Genomic DNA, 14,280 nt, shown 5'->3' with positions numbered 1-14,280 from the left:
TTTGAATTATTTTGGGGAAATTCTATGGCTTGTGTTCTACAGGATGTCAGATTTAATGATCGCATTGGTCCCTTTTGGCCTTGGGATCTATGAAGCTCTTGTGCAGAAAGCCACCTCCTCATATGATTTATATTTGCAACTAGAAAGCAACAGTTCCCTTGGAGAGCCCTTGTTGAGAACCACCTCACAGCATTTTCATTGGTACTGTCAGATTACTTCTAAGGGAGACTGTCACACCTTTAGATTGGGCTGCACTTTACTGCTCATTGCTTGAATGCACCTCTAAAGAGACTTCTTTGGTGCTTTTTATTAACAAAGAAAACCTTCAAGGTTTGTTCAGGGTGTTAGGTTATCAACTTATTACAAAAGAAAAACTGGACTGAGAATATAGCACACCTTAAAATGAGCCAAAATTCACTTGGAGAGTTGTTTCTGGAGTGAGTTTCCCTTAAGGGTACACTTCTCATTACAGTAAGCCACAAGGAAACTACAGTAAATAAATAAGCTCCAAGTTGTGACATGAACCTAAATGACAAAGCAAAGCTGAAACGCCATGCTTAACTCAGCCAGTTTTGTTAAAGTATGGCAGCCTGTCTGGTATATTAGATCACTCATTGTTTGGAAAGCTCTGTGACATGTAATTGCAAGAAGGTGAGTTACAGTTGGACTTTTTCAGTCTTAACTCTGAATATCCTGGCTTTCCCTAACTTGTCTCTTTACCTTAAACCCATTCTAATATGGTTTCTGGCTGTTTAATTTCCACTATAGGTTGTTTTGCTGTTCTATGGTCTCATGGCAATGTTGACTTAGGTGCTCTCTTTAAAGTGTGTATTGGTGACCTGATAGATTGTAGAAGGCTACTTGGGATACATTGTGATTTAATGGATCACAGTACATTTGGAGAATCTCTTAATTATTCCATTCTTCCTTCACATTGAGAATCTCTGGAAACCTGTCAACATGTCTGGAAATTCTGCAGCCAACTGTCAATGTGTAATTTAGGAAATGTTTGATTATTGATACAATAAAGTGCAATAGGGCAGAGGTGCTAAACATGTCACAATGTGCGCAATAATGGACAAATCTGGCGCAGACCCAGACAATGCAGCAAATGGACCCCAGGCAACAGAACTGATGTGAATCCAATGCATCACTGGGGAGTTGCACTGCTGTTACTCATCCACTGTGTAGTATAGAGTCCAGCTGTGTCAGATAGCAAGCAGAGGACAAGTGGGGCCAGGGCATGGGCAGAGGTGGAACTGAGCAGGGCTAGAGGATCTGCTGTTGGAGGGAACCCTGTGGTCCTCCAACCATGAGAGTGGCACACAAGGCTTACTGAGTCAACAGGTTGAAGTAGTCACTGCAGAGTGGTTATGTAACTGCTCTATGGACTTGCCTCCCCTTTCCCCATTGGTATCTCCCTACGGCCCAGCTTAGTTTCTCAAGCTGCACTCTGGGCTGAAGATTTGGCCCTAAGTTCATGTTCTAAAAACACTTTCCATTGTTTCTTGAGAACAAGTTCATTTACGTGTCCCCCTGCCCCCAATAATGTATTTCTTTTAGAGACCTTTTGTTTTCATAGCTCTCTAGGGATTTCCAGCCCACCTAATGGACTGCAAGGTTTAAAGATTAAAAAGCAGTTGTTTGTAAGTTGAAGAGTTGGGAGTGGCATGAATATCTGAAATTAGAAAACCTTTTTTGGCTTTCTCCATAATTAGAAAGATAGCCAAACACTTTTATAATAAAAAGTGAGATTTTAAAAGTGAGTGGCAAGTGTCAGCCGTGGGTAAGTTCTTATGGCTGAGTTATAAACCCCAAAACATGTTTATAATGGAAATGTTGACACAGCCTTGACTGTAGCTAGCTACTACTACTAGCATACAGCATGTAAACCTCTTCAGTTTAAAATCCAGGTAGAGATTGGCATTGTCCTGTACATTTCAAAGCCAGTGTAAGATGTTAACTGTCTTATCTCTCTCTTAGACTGCAACAAGTTTCAAAATGTACATTGAAAACTGGAACATTCAGACAGCTGCCTGGCTAAAGCGGTAAGAACAGTAAAACAGTCAGTTGCTGGTGAGATGCAGTTACTTTTAGGTGGTAATGTTGGCTAGTAATTCTAACTGGTGAATCTGATAAATATACAACAGCCTCTCGGTCTCTTTCATTTCTCCCTATGTCTGTAAGAACTTGTGTGCTATTATGTTTTTGGTGCTCTGAAGTTTTTATTGCTACATGTTTGGAATGACCACATTTGCTCATAAGCAGCGAAGCCATGAGTGAGCTATGCAGGTCTTCCTACATAACATTTTTATAGCACCTCTCACTGTCCATATTTTGTCTTTGTTACCCATTTGTATTATTTTGCTAAGAGTTTATCATATTTTCCCTCCCTCTCCCTTGCACTTGAAATCAATTAATTACTATTGGAGATGGGCCTGAATTGGGTATAAACTCCTCCAGTTGGAACTTTGGGAAACCTTGGTCCTGATTCAAACTTCATAGCCTCAATATAATCTGTTGCAGAGGCACCAGTCGCCCCATACTTCAGGTGCCAGTTTAGATCTGTCTTTATAGTATGCCATCTTGAGATAGTATCAGAGGGGTAGCCGTGTTAGTCTGGATCTGTAAAAGCAGCAAAGAACCCTGTGGCACCTTATAGACTAACATACGTTTTGGAGCATGCATCTGACGAAGTGGGTATTCACGCATGAAAGCTCATGCTCCAAAACATCTGTTAGTCCATAAGGTGCCACAGGATTCTTTGCTGCTTCAACTTGAGATACAGAAAGTAAATTTTGTCCAACACTAGGAAATTAGATTTCAGACTGTCATCACTATGACTCACTGTAAATAATAATATGAATCTGAATTTTGTAGCTCAGTCCTTTCTCTGGATACTGTGAAAACAGTGCCTTTGGTATGTGAAAAGTCCAGTTCAAGTCAATTGATGTGACCCCCAAAATACAACAGTTTATATAATGTTTGTCCTAACTGTATTTGGTGTAAAAATACAGATCTGAAAAATCTGTTTCTATTTTTCTTTGTGAGTGAAGTAAACATAATGTTTTTGAGTAAATAAACTACCATGATAATTTCTTAGGACCACTGCATGTTGAGTTAAAACTCAGATGTTGCAAGATTCTTAGGGTCCTGTTGCTGTGTTTCTGAACTATGCACATGGAATTGTTCACCTACGGCTTGCTTAGCTGCTAGTGTAAATCAGCATAGGTCCTTTGATTTACACTAGCTAAGGGACTGGCTCTCTGTGATGTAGGGTACGGGCAGTGGCATAGTATTCTGCCTAAGGAATATTGAAATAGAAAAGGAAGTGTGGGTATGTCGCTTTCATCCTCTCACCCACTCTTGAATATCCATCAAGTTTCTCAGGATACCTACAGAATTCCAGATGGGAAAATGCTGGCCTGGTAAATGAGAACCCGCCTTATGCCATATTATATAGAAAGAGGGCATAAATAATATGGCATAAGGTGATTTCTCATTTCCCATGGCTATATATATTGGTTTAAATTCCATGATAATTAATTAAGTCATGAGAAAATGCTTTACTCGTGCAAGTAATTCAGTTGACCCTCATGTAAATGAAGGTTTGCAGGACTGGGCCTCTGATACATGAAGGAGATCAGAATGGAATCTTTAAGATTCAAGGAGATCTGCAGTGCAATGAATATTTGTTACTTGTTCAATCTGCTGTTTTCTGTTTCATTTCTTCCCAGTGTTTGCTATGACAGGGCTCCATGGTACCCCACAGCCTTAACATTTATCCTGTCAGCGCTGTGGCATGGTGTCTATCCTGGATATTACTTTACATTCGTTACCGGAATCCTTATGACATTAGCATCCAGAGCAGTACGTAGCCTTTATTGTTCTCTTCAGAGACTTGTATGAGATTACTGTAAAGCTTTCACTGCTAGGTGTTTATGTACCCTTAGACATTCTGAATCTTTTTCATCCCTGGCATAATGCCATTGACTGTACACGAGGGATGAATCCACATAATACCTTTTTCCTTTGAGGTGATCCTCACTGAAATGTTTATCTGCACTGCAATAATTATAGGTGCTTCCTTTAATTACAGCCAGCCATTGCTCTTATTGATTCAGCATAGCAGGTATTGTGATGCTGGACTTGGCTACAGTCACAGAGAGAGATGAAGGGCCGTGCAAAATGCTAGTGGTCCGTCATACACTTTGCACATAGGTTCATTTGTCTCATAATTGACCTGGTCAGATAGAAAGAGCCTCCATCTCATCTATGTATTGTGATAATTCTGTGTAAACTACAGACCTCATAGATTGGATTGAGCCAACAGTTGGTTTCAGGCTGTATAGGCGTGTCCTCGTAGACCACATTAGTTTCTACAGAATATGTACTTTCATTTTTAACAAAAGAAAAGCTTCTGCCCTTTATGGTTGCAAAAAAAAGAATTGTGAATGAGTCCCCAGTGCATCTAAATCTGCAGACAGATCACACAAAATAGTATGTCTGAGAACTTTGAACTGGCTTCATTCTTTGCAGCAAAGTGTTAACTTTGAAGCCTAATGATGATAATTTAAATTTTCCAGCATTAGTAACTATATCTGTGCTGGTCATTCTAGTGGAAACATCCACTGTGAAAAGATTGGAGAGCACCATCACTTTTACTCATAGTCTGACCTTGGGTATATATCCATATCAGTTTGACAAGTGAACAAAGCTGGCAATCAGTAATAGTTACCATAATACTGTACCACAATAATACTTTGCACTTAATTTGCCCCTTTCGTATGAGAGACATTCCACAGATTAAAACAAATAATCCACCCCCCAAAACGTCAAAAAAAAAGAAACCCCGCCCTCCAAATAAACCAACATCTGTAGAAATCCAAAATGCTTGCAGACATAATCAGCTGCTAGAGAGTGTAACTCCTCTCTCTGTTGTACATTTTATAAGCAGTGGGCCAATTCATCCGAAAAGAACAAAATTGCCCATAGATGCCCATACGAGAGACAGCCTGGTCCTCTGGTTATTGAACACAGGAGATCTGGGATCTATTCCCAGTTTTATCACTGACCTGCTATGGGACCTTGGGCATGTCATTTAGGCATTTGCATGCCTCCATTTCCTCTCCCACTTTTATTCTGGCCTGTCTATCCAAACCGTAACCTCTTTGGAGCATAAGTATGTGGTATGTTGGGGCCTCTAGGTATCACTGTAATACAAATAATAATGGATGAGGAGTTTAATAGATGTGAAGTGAGTCCGCATGTCTTTACTAACAAATTTTGGGGTTTTTGTTAATCCCCTTCTCCTTGATTTGTAGGTAAGGAACAATTACAGACATTACTTCCTCTCTTCAAAGCCACTCAAGGTGATCTATGACATTGTCACGTGGTTTGTCACTCAACTGGCTGTCTGCTATACTGTTGCACCTTTTGTTATGCTGGCTGTTGAGCCCACAATTAAGTTATACAAGTAAGTTTCCTCCTTTTAACTCTTAAACCTGTATACCATAGACCTGTAACCATTGGGCTTTGTTTAATAAGCCAGCCTGTGATGAAAGCTGATTAGAATTTTGCCATCATTAAGAGGGAATCCAAGCAGGTTATTTAATAACATGAGGAGCGATTTCATCTGTAGAACTTGATGAATTCATTTAATCATGCTAGAATAATTTTCCTTTTCTTTCTCAGTTTAGTTTAGTTCTTTTTTTTAATTCTTATTTGACTGGACTTTCCATGCCAATTATTACCAAGACCAGAGGATGGGGTGGGTAGGAATGAAATTAACCTAATATTGGGAAATATCTAGGTGAGAAAACAACTAACATCCAGTTGTAAAATACTCATGAGAAGGGATTCTGAATTGATCAGCAGGAGATAAAGAAGACACGTGGCTGATTCATTGTGTATTAAAATCATTTTGTTGCTTTGCACTCTTATTTTATGTGCAGTTATAAAAAATGAGAAAGGGGTGGTTCTGAAGATTACATATAGTGAAGCATAAAATGAGTTGAAAAGAAAGACTTGACTAAATTACTTTACTTTTCTTCCCTTTTTTGGTAGACCTTGTTAAACATAGAATAACAATTTCTGGCTGAAAAAAAGAGACATTCCATTACTTTGTCATAAAAGAATGAAAACTGTTGTTCAAAAGAGCAGCTGTGAGTGAGTCTGTTGGAGGGATTTTGAATGCTGTCTTTTTTAAAAAAAAATGAAAATATTTAGCTAAGTTTTCTCCTTACTTAAACACAACTATTAAAATGCCAACACCAATCTGAAGCTTGTATGAGTGTTGGCAAGATTCATTCCCAGCTACCATTTTAATGTCTCATTGTTCTGTCTTTAGCAACGGCAACAAATAAAAAAAGATAAGGGCTATCTCAGTGTAAAAATATTGAATGTGACAAACTCATGGACACTTAAGAATTTGCTCAAAGGGCAAAATTTTGCCCTTTTTGCCAGCAAAGGCCATTTGACGTGACAAAATACCAACATCTTAACCTAAGTTCTGTTAATAAATACTTGTGAAGAGATTGCTGTTACCATGCCAATACCTGCGAAGGAAAAACTGTCAGTTTAAGTTTAGCACAGCTATGACCATAGATGGTACCTACACATTTCGGTGTGTTTCACTAACTCAGCACAGGAAGGTAGTGTATTAATTCATGGGATTTTCAAACAAGGCGATTGAGCTAAGTGCAAGGTGAGTGTGTGCCTTTGGAGTAGGACATTGTGGACACATCTGTGGGGTCAGGCACTTTACAGGGATTTTAGAACTATGAGGGAAGGAGCATAGCAGGGGCACTGCCTAAGTGGTCAGGTGCTGGACCCATGCACAGCTCCCTGGCCTTCCTCAACCCATACTCTATGGGCCCACCAAAACAGGTGTCCCTTTTTCCAGCTGCTCACCCTGAACACCATCAGTTATAGAAGTAAATATATGGAAGATGTTTTTATTTTATATTGTGCCATTCTCTCTCTAATTATGATGTATTTTATTATGATTATTATATTGTATTAATGATGAGCAAACCTAAAAAATGTTCAGAGTTTTAATTAATTTTAGATAAGCAACCAAAAGTTTGGCTGGAAGCTCTTCTGTCCTTCAGTTACTGGTGCCATTTTTTCAGGCACAAGCTGTGCTTGCTCGAAAGGGAAGCTTTCTGAAAATGTGTCCCTGTACATTCTTTAACAGTGAGAGATAGGCTGAGAAGGCCACATTTGAGTTTCTCAAACCATAATCATGGGTAGTTCGCCTCTGAGTCCATTTCACCTGAATTGTCAAAGTTTGGGACTAGGGATTTGGAAAAGGGTTCTGGGGTTGGCCCCTTGTCTAGTAACAATATATGGGAAAATACTGGCCCTGTTGATATCAATGCCAAACTTCCGTTGACTTGAGTGGGTTTGGATGTCTCCATAGTATAGTGCAGGGGTTGGCAACCTTTCTGAAATGCTGTGCCGAGTCTTCATTTATTCACTCTAATTTAAGGTTTCGCGTGCCAGTAATACGTTAACATTTTTAGAAGGTCTCTTTCTATAAGTCTATAATATATAACTAAACTATTGTCGTATGTAAAGTAAATAAGGTTTTTAAAATATTTAAGAAGCTTCATTTAAAATTAAATTAAAATGCAGAGGCCCCCGGACCGGTGGCCAGGGCCCAGGCAGTGTGAGTGCCATTGAAAATCAGCTCGCATGCCGCTTTTGGCACGCATGCCATAGGTTGCCTACCCCTGGTATAGTGTGACATACTGCTGTAAAATCCAAAGGCATAAAAGCCTGTCATATATAAGTCTATCAGGTGCTCTGTTTTATGTCTAAACCTCTTCAATCTGATGGAGCTGGTTGTAGTGCTGAACTAATACAATTTACAGCATTCGTATGTATGTTATCTCTTTCTCTTTTCGTTTCTAGGTCAATGTACTTTCACGTGCACATTCTAAGCCTCCTGCTGCTGCTGGTCCTACCAATCAAATCTCGAGACCACACCATGAGGCAGCTTCAGAATCAAGTCACACGCAACTCTGTTAAAAACAAGAAAGAAAAATGATACCTCAAAGAAAAACCACTGATATTGGGAAGTGAAGTGTCATACCAAAAACAAAAGGGAGAAAATAAAAAGACAATGACATTGTTATTGCTTAATTTAAAACGCTTTGGAAAGGACAGAATGGAGCTTGGTTGACTGTATTCCAGATGACCCAGTAACAAAGTTTTAGAGGCTTGAGGAGTAGTGCTTATGATTTTATAAATACAGGGACTATTTTTATGGCGTGTTTTTATATATTTAATTTTTTCACATGTACAGATGTTTTTGATCTTTTACAGAAATGTATATTTGATAGATAAAAATTTTGAGATTAAGAAAATAATCATTAAAAAAACCTAGCAAGAATCAGATCAGCAGCTTAGCAGACTGGTTAGGCTGCTGAGTCGTTGGCTTCCTATCCTGGCTACTATGGCCAGAGTTGGCTCCGGGATGTAGAACCACAGAACCTTGACTCCTGAGACTGTTGGCATTTACTCCAACAGGAGGAGGAGGGCCACAGTGCAGGGTTAAAGTGCTTCCCATGTGGTTCTGAAGAAGGGACCTGCTGCCTGAGTTCAGCAGCTTGGAGACTCCTAATGGCTCTGAGTGATACCTGCTGGTGTGAGGGCAAATTAGTCACTTGGAAATCATTCAAGTAGATTTCTGTGAACATCAGCCACTGGATTGGCCAAACTAAAAAATATATATAAAAGGAAAAATCAGAATATCCTACAACACGCAGATTAAACTTCGCTAGCCGAGGCTACGTCTACACTACAAGTGCTCCAGTGGCACAGCTACAGCACTGCAACTGACCCTCTGTGCTGTAGTGTAGGTACTTCCTACGGCGCCGGAAGGGGTTTTTCCATTGCTGTGGTGAATACCGCCCCTTGAGAGGCAGTAGCTAGGTTGACAAAAGAATTCTGCTGTCAACATAGTGGTGTCTACACCAGGGCTAAAGTCATTTTAACTACGTCTCTCAAGGATGTGGATTTTTCACACCTTTGAGTGACATAGATTGACCTAAGTTTTAGGTTTAGACCAGGCCTGAGAGACAGAGATAATTGGGATGTGACTGATGTTCAGCACTACCCTGCAGCTTTGGAGTGATATGTTTGGACATGATACTTTTATGATCAATATAACGTAGCAGTAGGGAAACCTCGCAGATTTAGTGCTTTAAAACTGTCAGTCACAGATCAAAAGCTGGAGGAAGGGTTGGGAATAGATCAGCTTGTTCCTCATAATATTATGTATTGGCAAGTAGGAATTTTGTTCACACAAGGATAACAGTCCATTACAAATAAAAGTAAAAGAGTACTATACAAGAGAAGGGTTGTGATATGATCAAGGGACTGAGAATCAGCAGCTCTGCTTCTGACTCACTGCGTGATCTTGGGCAAGTCACTCAACCTTTCTATGTTTCAGTTTCCCCATCTGTAAAATGGGGATAATAATACTTACCTACCTCACAGGAGTGTTGTGAGGTTCTGTTAATTTTTACACAGCGCTTTGAGAGAGCAGGATGAAAAGTGCTCTGTAAGTTTAAAAACTAAATATAGTCAGAGAGGACCTCTTAAAGGAACACATGAAAACATGCACCAAATAATTCTGTTATATATCTTTAAATGTTTTCTAAGTTGGTTTTCTCAGAATCATTTAGAAATGAAGCAGTTCCCTTACATACCATTGATTTTTCTCATCTGTCTGAAGTGTAAGTGAACAAAGAGTCTACCACATTTATTTTATTTTAATTTTTGTATCAGAACAAATTCAAATTCTGCAGAATCCTTACTATGGGGAGAAAAATGTAAGAAACCAAAACTGAAGAATGTAAACAGTTTCACTTTATTTTTCTTGACGGACTGATTTTGCTTTTCTCCCCTCCACCAGCCTCCTTTTCTCCCTCCCCAACCCCCGGAATTCCCAACAGCCTTTTAATATAATGTCTATTTCATGGGAAAGTGTTTTTGGTGATGTCTTTTGGAGAAGAGATGGATTACTAAGATTGGTCTGAATAAACAAACTGTTTTTTGTCAGTGTGTGGCCTTATTAATGGGAGGGAATATGAAAATCTGGGGAGAATGAGCCTGTGTCCCATGAAGCAAAGTGAAAGATCATTACACGTATGGCGGGAACTAATCACATCTCTCAGTCTCGCATTTTACAAACACAGTGTGGTTCAGATGCTGCTGCTATTGAAATCCATGCTAAAAACTCCCATTTATTTCAATGGGAGCAGGATTCATCCCTAAATTGGTTTATTTTTTGTCATTTTTTTTTCTGTTGTTTAGTATTACATCTTTTTATTTAAGAACTTGTTGTGACATTTCTGTGGTGTGGTGAATCTATTCCTACATAGCTAGATCAAACCCCTACTCAGCCCATACAGGAACTAGGACGTTCTCCTTGCAAAATTTCCTTGGCATTCTTCTATCAGAGAGGGGGTGACATTTGTGGAAATAAGAAAGGTCTTAGCTCAAAAACCAGCCAATAAGCAGGAAGACAAGGTGAATCCTTACAGAGGCCTTGTGTCCCTGCGTGGTTTCTGGATACCCATCAGATCCTCTCCTTCTGCTTCTTGGCAGTAAGATTCCAAATTTGCTGCACTGGCAGGGCTGCTGCAGCTGGCCCGACCAGTGTTCCTTCTAATTTTTTCCACCCATGTGCGGAATTAATTTTGTTATGTGTCACACATCACCTCCACATTGGTACACATAACAATATTCATGTGGCAGGGGTGGGGCTGAGGAGTTCAGAGTGTGGGAGGGGACTCAGGGCTGGAGCCGAGGGTTAGAGTGCAGGCTCTGGGTGGAGCCAGGGATGAGGGGCTCAGGGTTGGGTGTTGGGGGTGAAGGCTCCAGCTGGGGGGGTGGGCTCTGGGATGGGGCTGGGTATGAGGAGTTTGGGGTACAGTGGGGCTCCCCGGGGCTACGGTGGGGAGAGAGAGGACTCCTTCCCCCCCCCAGTTCTCTCTTCCCACAGCACCTGGGCTGGGGGGGGGGAGAGACACTTATCTCCCGGCCACAGCAGGTCCGGGCTGGGCTGCGTCTGTGCTGGGAGAGGGGCACCTGTTCCCTGGCCGCAGCAGGTCTGGGGTTGAACTGAGTTGGGGGCGCCTGTCCCCCGGCTATGGCAGGTCCAGGCCGGGCTGAGTTGAAGCCTGGGGAGGGGTGCCTGTCCCTCAGCTGCAGCAGGTTTGGGGATGGGGAAGGGCACCACAGCAAGTCTGGGGCTTGCGTGGAGGCATCTCTCCCCACTGCAGCCCTTAGCGCCTGCGTGGTGCTAGAAAGGGAGGATGTAAGTACATAGGGCTGATCCAGGCCTCTGGAGAGACATATGTATGTCTACCAGCATGCTCTATGCTCTCTTGGCTTGATCTAGCATGCTAAGAGGCTGCAGGGTCACAGGCAATGGCCTGGGTTTACCATCCTGCCTGACCTTCCTGGGTACATGCTTAGGATGAGAATCTACCTTTTTTAAGCTTTGTGTTTATATGTAATGGGAATATAGAAAAAGTATTTTAGTAAATTATGTGTCACTTGCACTTAAGTCCCAGAAATGCATCAATGCAAATGCTTGCAGAACCGGTAAAGTTTTTGGAAGCACTGGGTTTAGTGGATCAGAGTAAACATTTTCAAACAGGTTAGTTTACATCCCAAGTCCATCAAAAATAAATAAGTTCAACAGCTGGCCTACTGCCTGGTTGGCATTTGATGCTCCTTGTAATGGGTTCTCTATTCAGGGCCCTGCATCTCTGTTCCACACTCCTTATCTCAGTCAGCATTTGATGCATGCTATATATCACATTGGGTTTTTTCAGCACTTCATGGAGCAAAAGCTGCTTAACTCTAATGCTTATCCTCTACTACTTTCTTACTATATTCTTGCTAGTGTATAAACCATCATTCTCCTGTCATAGTCCATCCTTAAAGAGTCATCATCATGCTTAAAACTTGAACCCTGGTGTTTCACTTGTACTGAAAAACGTTCATGTGGATTTGAGATGACCTCAGATAAGTTTCCTGAATTAAAATTGTATTGCTCTCTTCAAAATGTTGAGTTACAAGCAAGCAACCCTGTTACATTAATTTTGTCCAAGAGCTGCAAAGCAAAAAGAGTAAGCAGATGTCTTGGAAATCATTTAAACAACTTTTTCTCTGCTGTGTTATTCTCTCCAGACTAGCCAGCTCACTTAGTTCAGCATACCAATGTGATATGGCTAACCCAGTTGTGGATTTATGGTTCTGTAAGATCTGCCTTTTTGATACACGCTGAAAGGAACTTTTATTGGCCCTGGAAATAGCCTTATAAATACAGTGCGTTCGGTCTCCCTAATTCCTTTGCAGATTAAGGATCCGATTCTCCATTGCCTTGCAAGTTTGTTGTCATTTACATCTGTGCCAAATCAATGTAAAAGGCTACCACTGGTATAAATAAGTGGATAATTCTCATTTAATTAGCAATTCATGCCCCATTTGCACAAGTGTAAATACTGCATGATATGCAAGGCAGTAGAGAATCAGATCATTAATGCACACTACTGGAAAATCTGTTGAACCTAGTTATTGCCTTTGCATTGCTGGGCTCTAATTAGAAGGATGTGAATTGAGCATGGTCTTAAATGTGCTAAATAGGTTTATGATCTAAGTCATATTCTAGTAGCCTGTAATCACTCTTTGGGCTCAGTTTGATGCTGGAAGCAGAAAGAGATGGATATTGTAAAGAGTTCCTCAAAACAGAGACAGAAGATGCTTGTAGGTGAGAGAGAAATATGGAGCTCTGAAATGGAGACACAGAAACTAGATCCTGGAGGATGAGCAAGTGTTCTTGTTCATGAATAACTTAGATGGAGCCCAAATTCCAACTGCTATTCATCAGCACATGTTCTTCTACATCAAACCTAACAAAGAACTGGGATATGCTTAGGAGGGGGAGGGAGAAAAAAGGCTGAAACTGACATTTCAGTTCAGTAAACTGAGTATTTAAAAAAAATAGCCTCACAAATAACAATCTTGGATTGGCATTTCTGGAAGGACTTAACTCTTCTGAAACAATTTCCTCGCTATATTAGAGGCACAAATGTACTTCATTTACCATTCAATATGCATGTTTCTTTTTTCCTCTCCCCATTTGTGTTTGCCCTCTTGTAGCAGGCCAGGGCAGGGAGGCAGAATGATATGGGAGAAAAGTGAGGCTTATTTCTCTCCTGTTATGAGTGCTCCTTTTTGCACGTGTGTGCTGCACATAGCTCAGATTTTAGAACCCTTTAAAGTAAAAGGAGGCTGTAGGTTAAATTTCACCCTTTGGTAAATGCTTGTGAAACACAGCAACTATCTGGGTGCTGTAGCTGCAAAATGGATCTATCTTCTTTCTTAGAAATATTGAGTGAAATCCTGGTACCAGTTAGTCAATGGAAAAATTCCCATTAACTTCCTGGGGCCGGGCTTTCGCTGGTCTAAGGCACTTACCACCTCCCTGTCTATGTATCTTGTATTTGTGAGCACAATTCAACATTGGCTGGTTTTGCTGGTAATTTTTTGACTAACATTGAAGAGAATATGAAAGGGAATGCATTTGCTTGAGTAGTGTGATACAGCCTGTATTTAAAGCTTCCCAAATGCATCTTGAAACAGTGCACTTCACACTTATACAGGATGTTGTGAGAGCCATTCCACCCTAACCCAAAGCTGTTCCTGTCTGATTTTCTCAACAGCCATAGTTAAAGCTTTTGGTTTTCAGTTTTAACCATTAAACACAGGTAAAGCATCCCAATTTTAAAACAAAACAACAAGAACAAAAACCAAATAAATCAGTGTTTATCTAATACACCCCAGAAAAACACCAGAAATTGTTACGTGTCTCTGAGGGCTTGTTTACCTGGAATATTAATTCGCTCTACAACGGTGTGATTTCTAAAACAGACTGATGTCTTCCCATTATTTGGTTCAGGTAGATCCTGCTGGCGCACACAAAAGGTTTCCCAGTGCACTTTAACATAGTGCTCTTTGAAACAGTATTAAGTTAAAGCGCTTTAGGGAACATTACAACAAGATGACTCATTACTGTATACACTGCTGTAATGAGTAATGTATGTTGTCTTTACAATATATAAAAGAGAGCCCTGAAAACCACCAATTTTTTTTACCTCTACATAAAACTCAAAAATTGCTAAAAATAACGCCCCCTAGTCATAGTCCAATAAAAATCCAATATGTGTTTCAAATGAATTCTCTGATACAGCCATC

The 14,280-nt window shown here is 40.5% G+C and overlaps 1 protein-coding gene across 2 annotated transcripts in view; it reads left to right on the top strand.

Moving 5' to 3' along the window:
- The window catches only part of MBOAT1 (membrane bound O-acyltransferase domain containing 1), an 82,285-nt gene extending 72,214 nt beyond the window's left edge, over window positions 1-10,071 (top strand). Inside the window, exons 10-13 of one of the 2 annotated variants that reach the window (XM_050942305.1) lie at window positions 1,984-2,048; window positions 3,738-3,870; window positions 5,325-5,476; window positions 7,918-10,071. In XM_050942305.1, coding sequence (XP_050798262.1) covers window positions 1,984-2,048; window positions 3,738-3,870; window positions 5,325-5,476; window positions 7,918-8,053 — 486 coding nt within the window. In that variant the 3' untranslated portion in view covers window positions 8,054-10,071. Of the gene's footprint in view, window positions 1-1,983; window positions 2,049-3,737; window positions 3,871-5,324; window positions 5,477-7,917 lie in introns of those variants that run through there. The other variant, XM_050942306.1, reaches the window with a different exon arrangement.
- The last annotated feature ends 4,209 nt before the right edge of the window (window positions 10,072-14,280 follow it).

This window comes from Gopherus flavomarginatus, chromosome 2 (genome assembly GCF_025201925.1).
Source record: "Gopherus flavomarginatus isolate rGopFla2 chromosome 2, rGopFla2.mat.asm, whole genome shotgun sequence".
Lineage (NCBI taxonomy): Eukaryota > Metazoa > Chordata > Testudines > Testudinidae > Gopherus > Gopherus flavomarginatus.
This window is presented reverse-complemented; position numbering and strand designations above follow the sequence as displayed.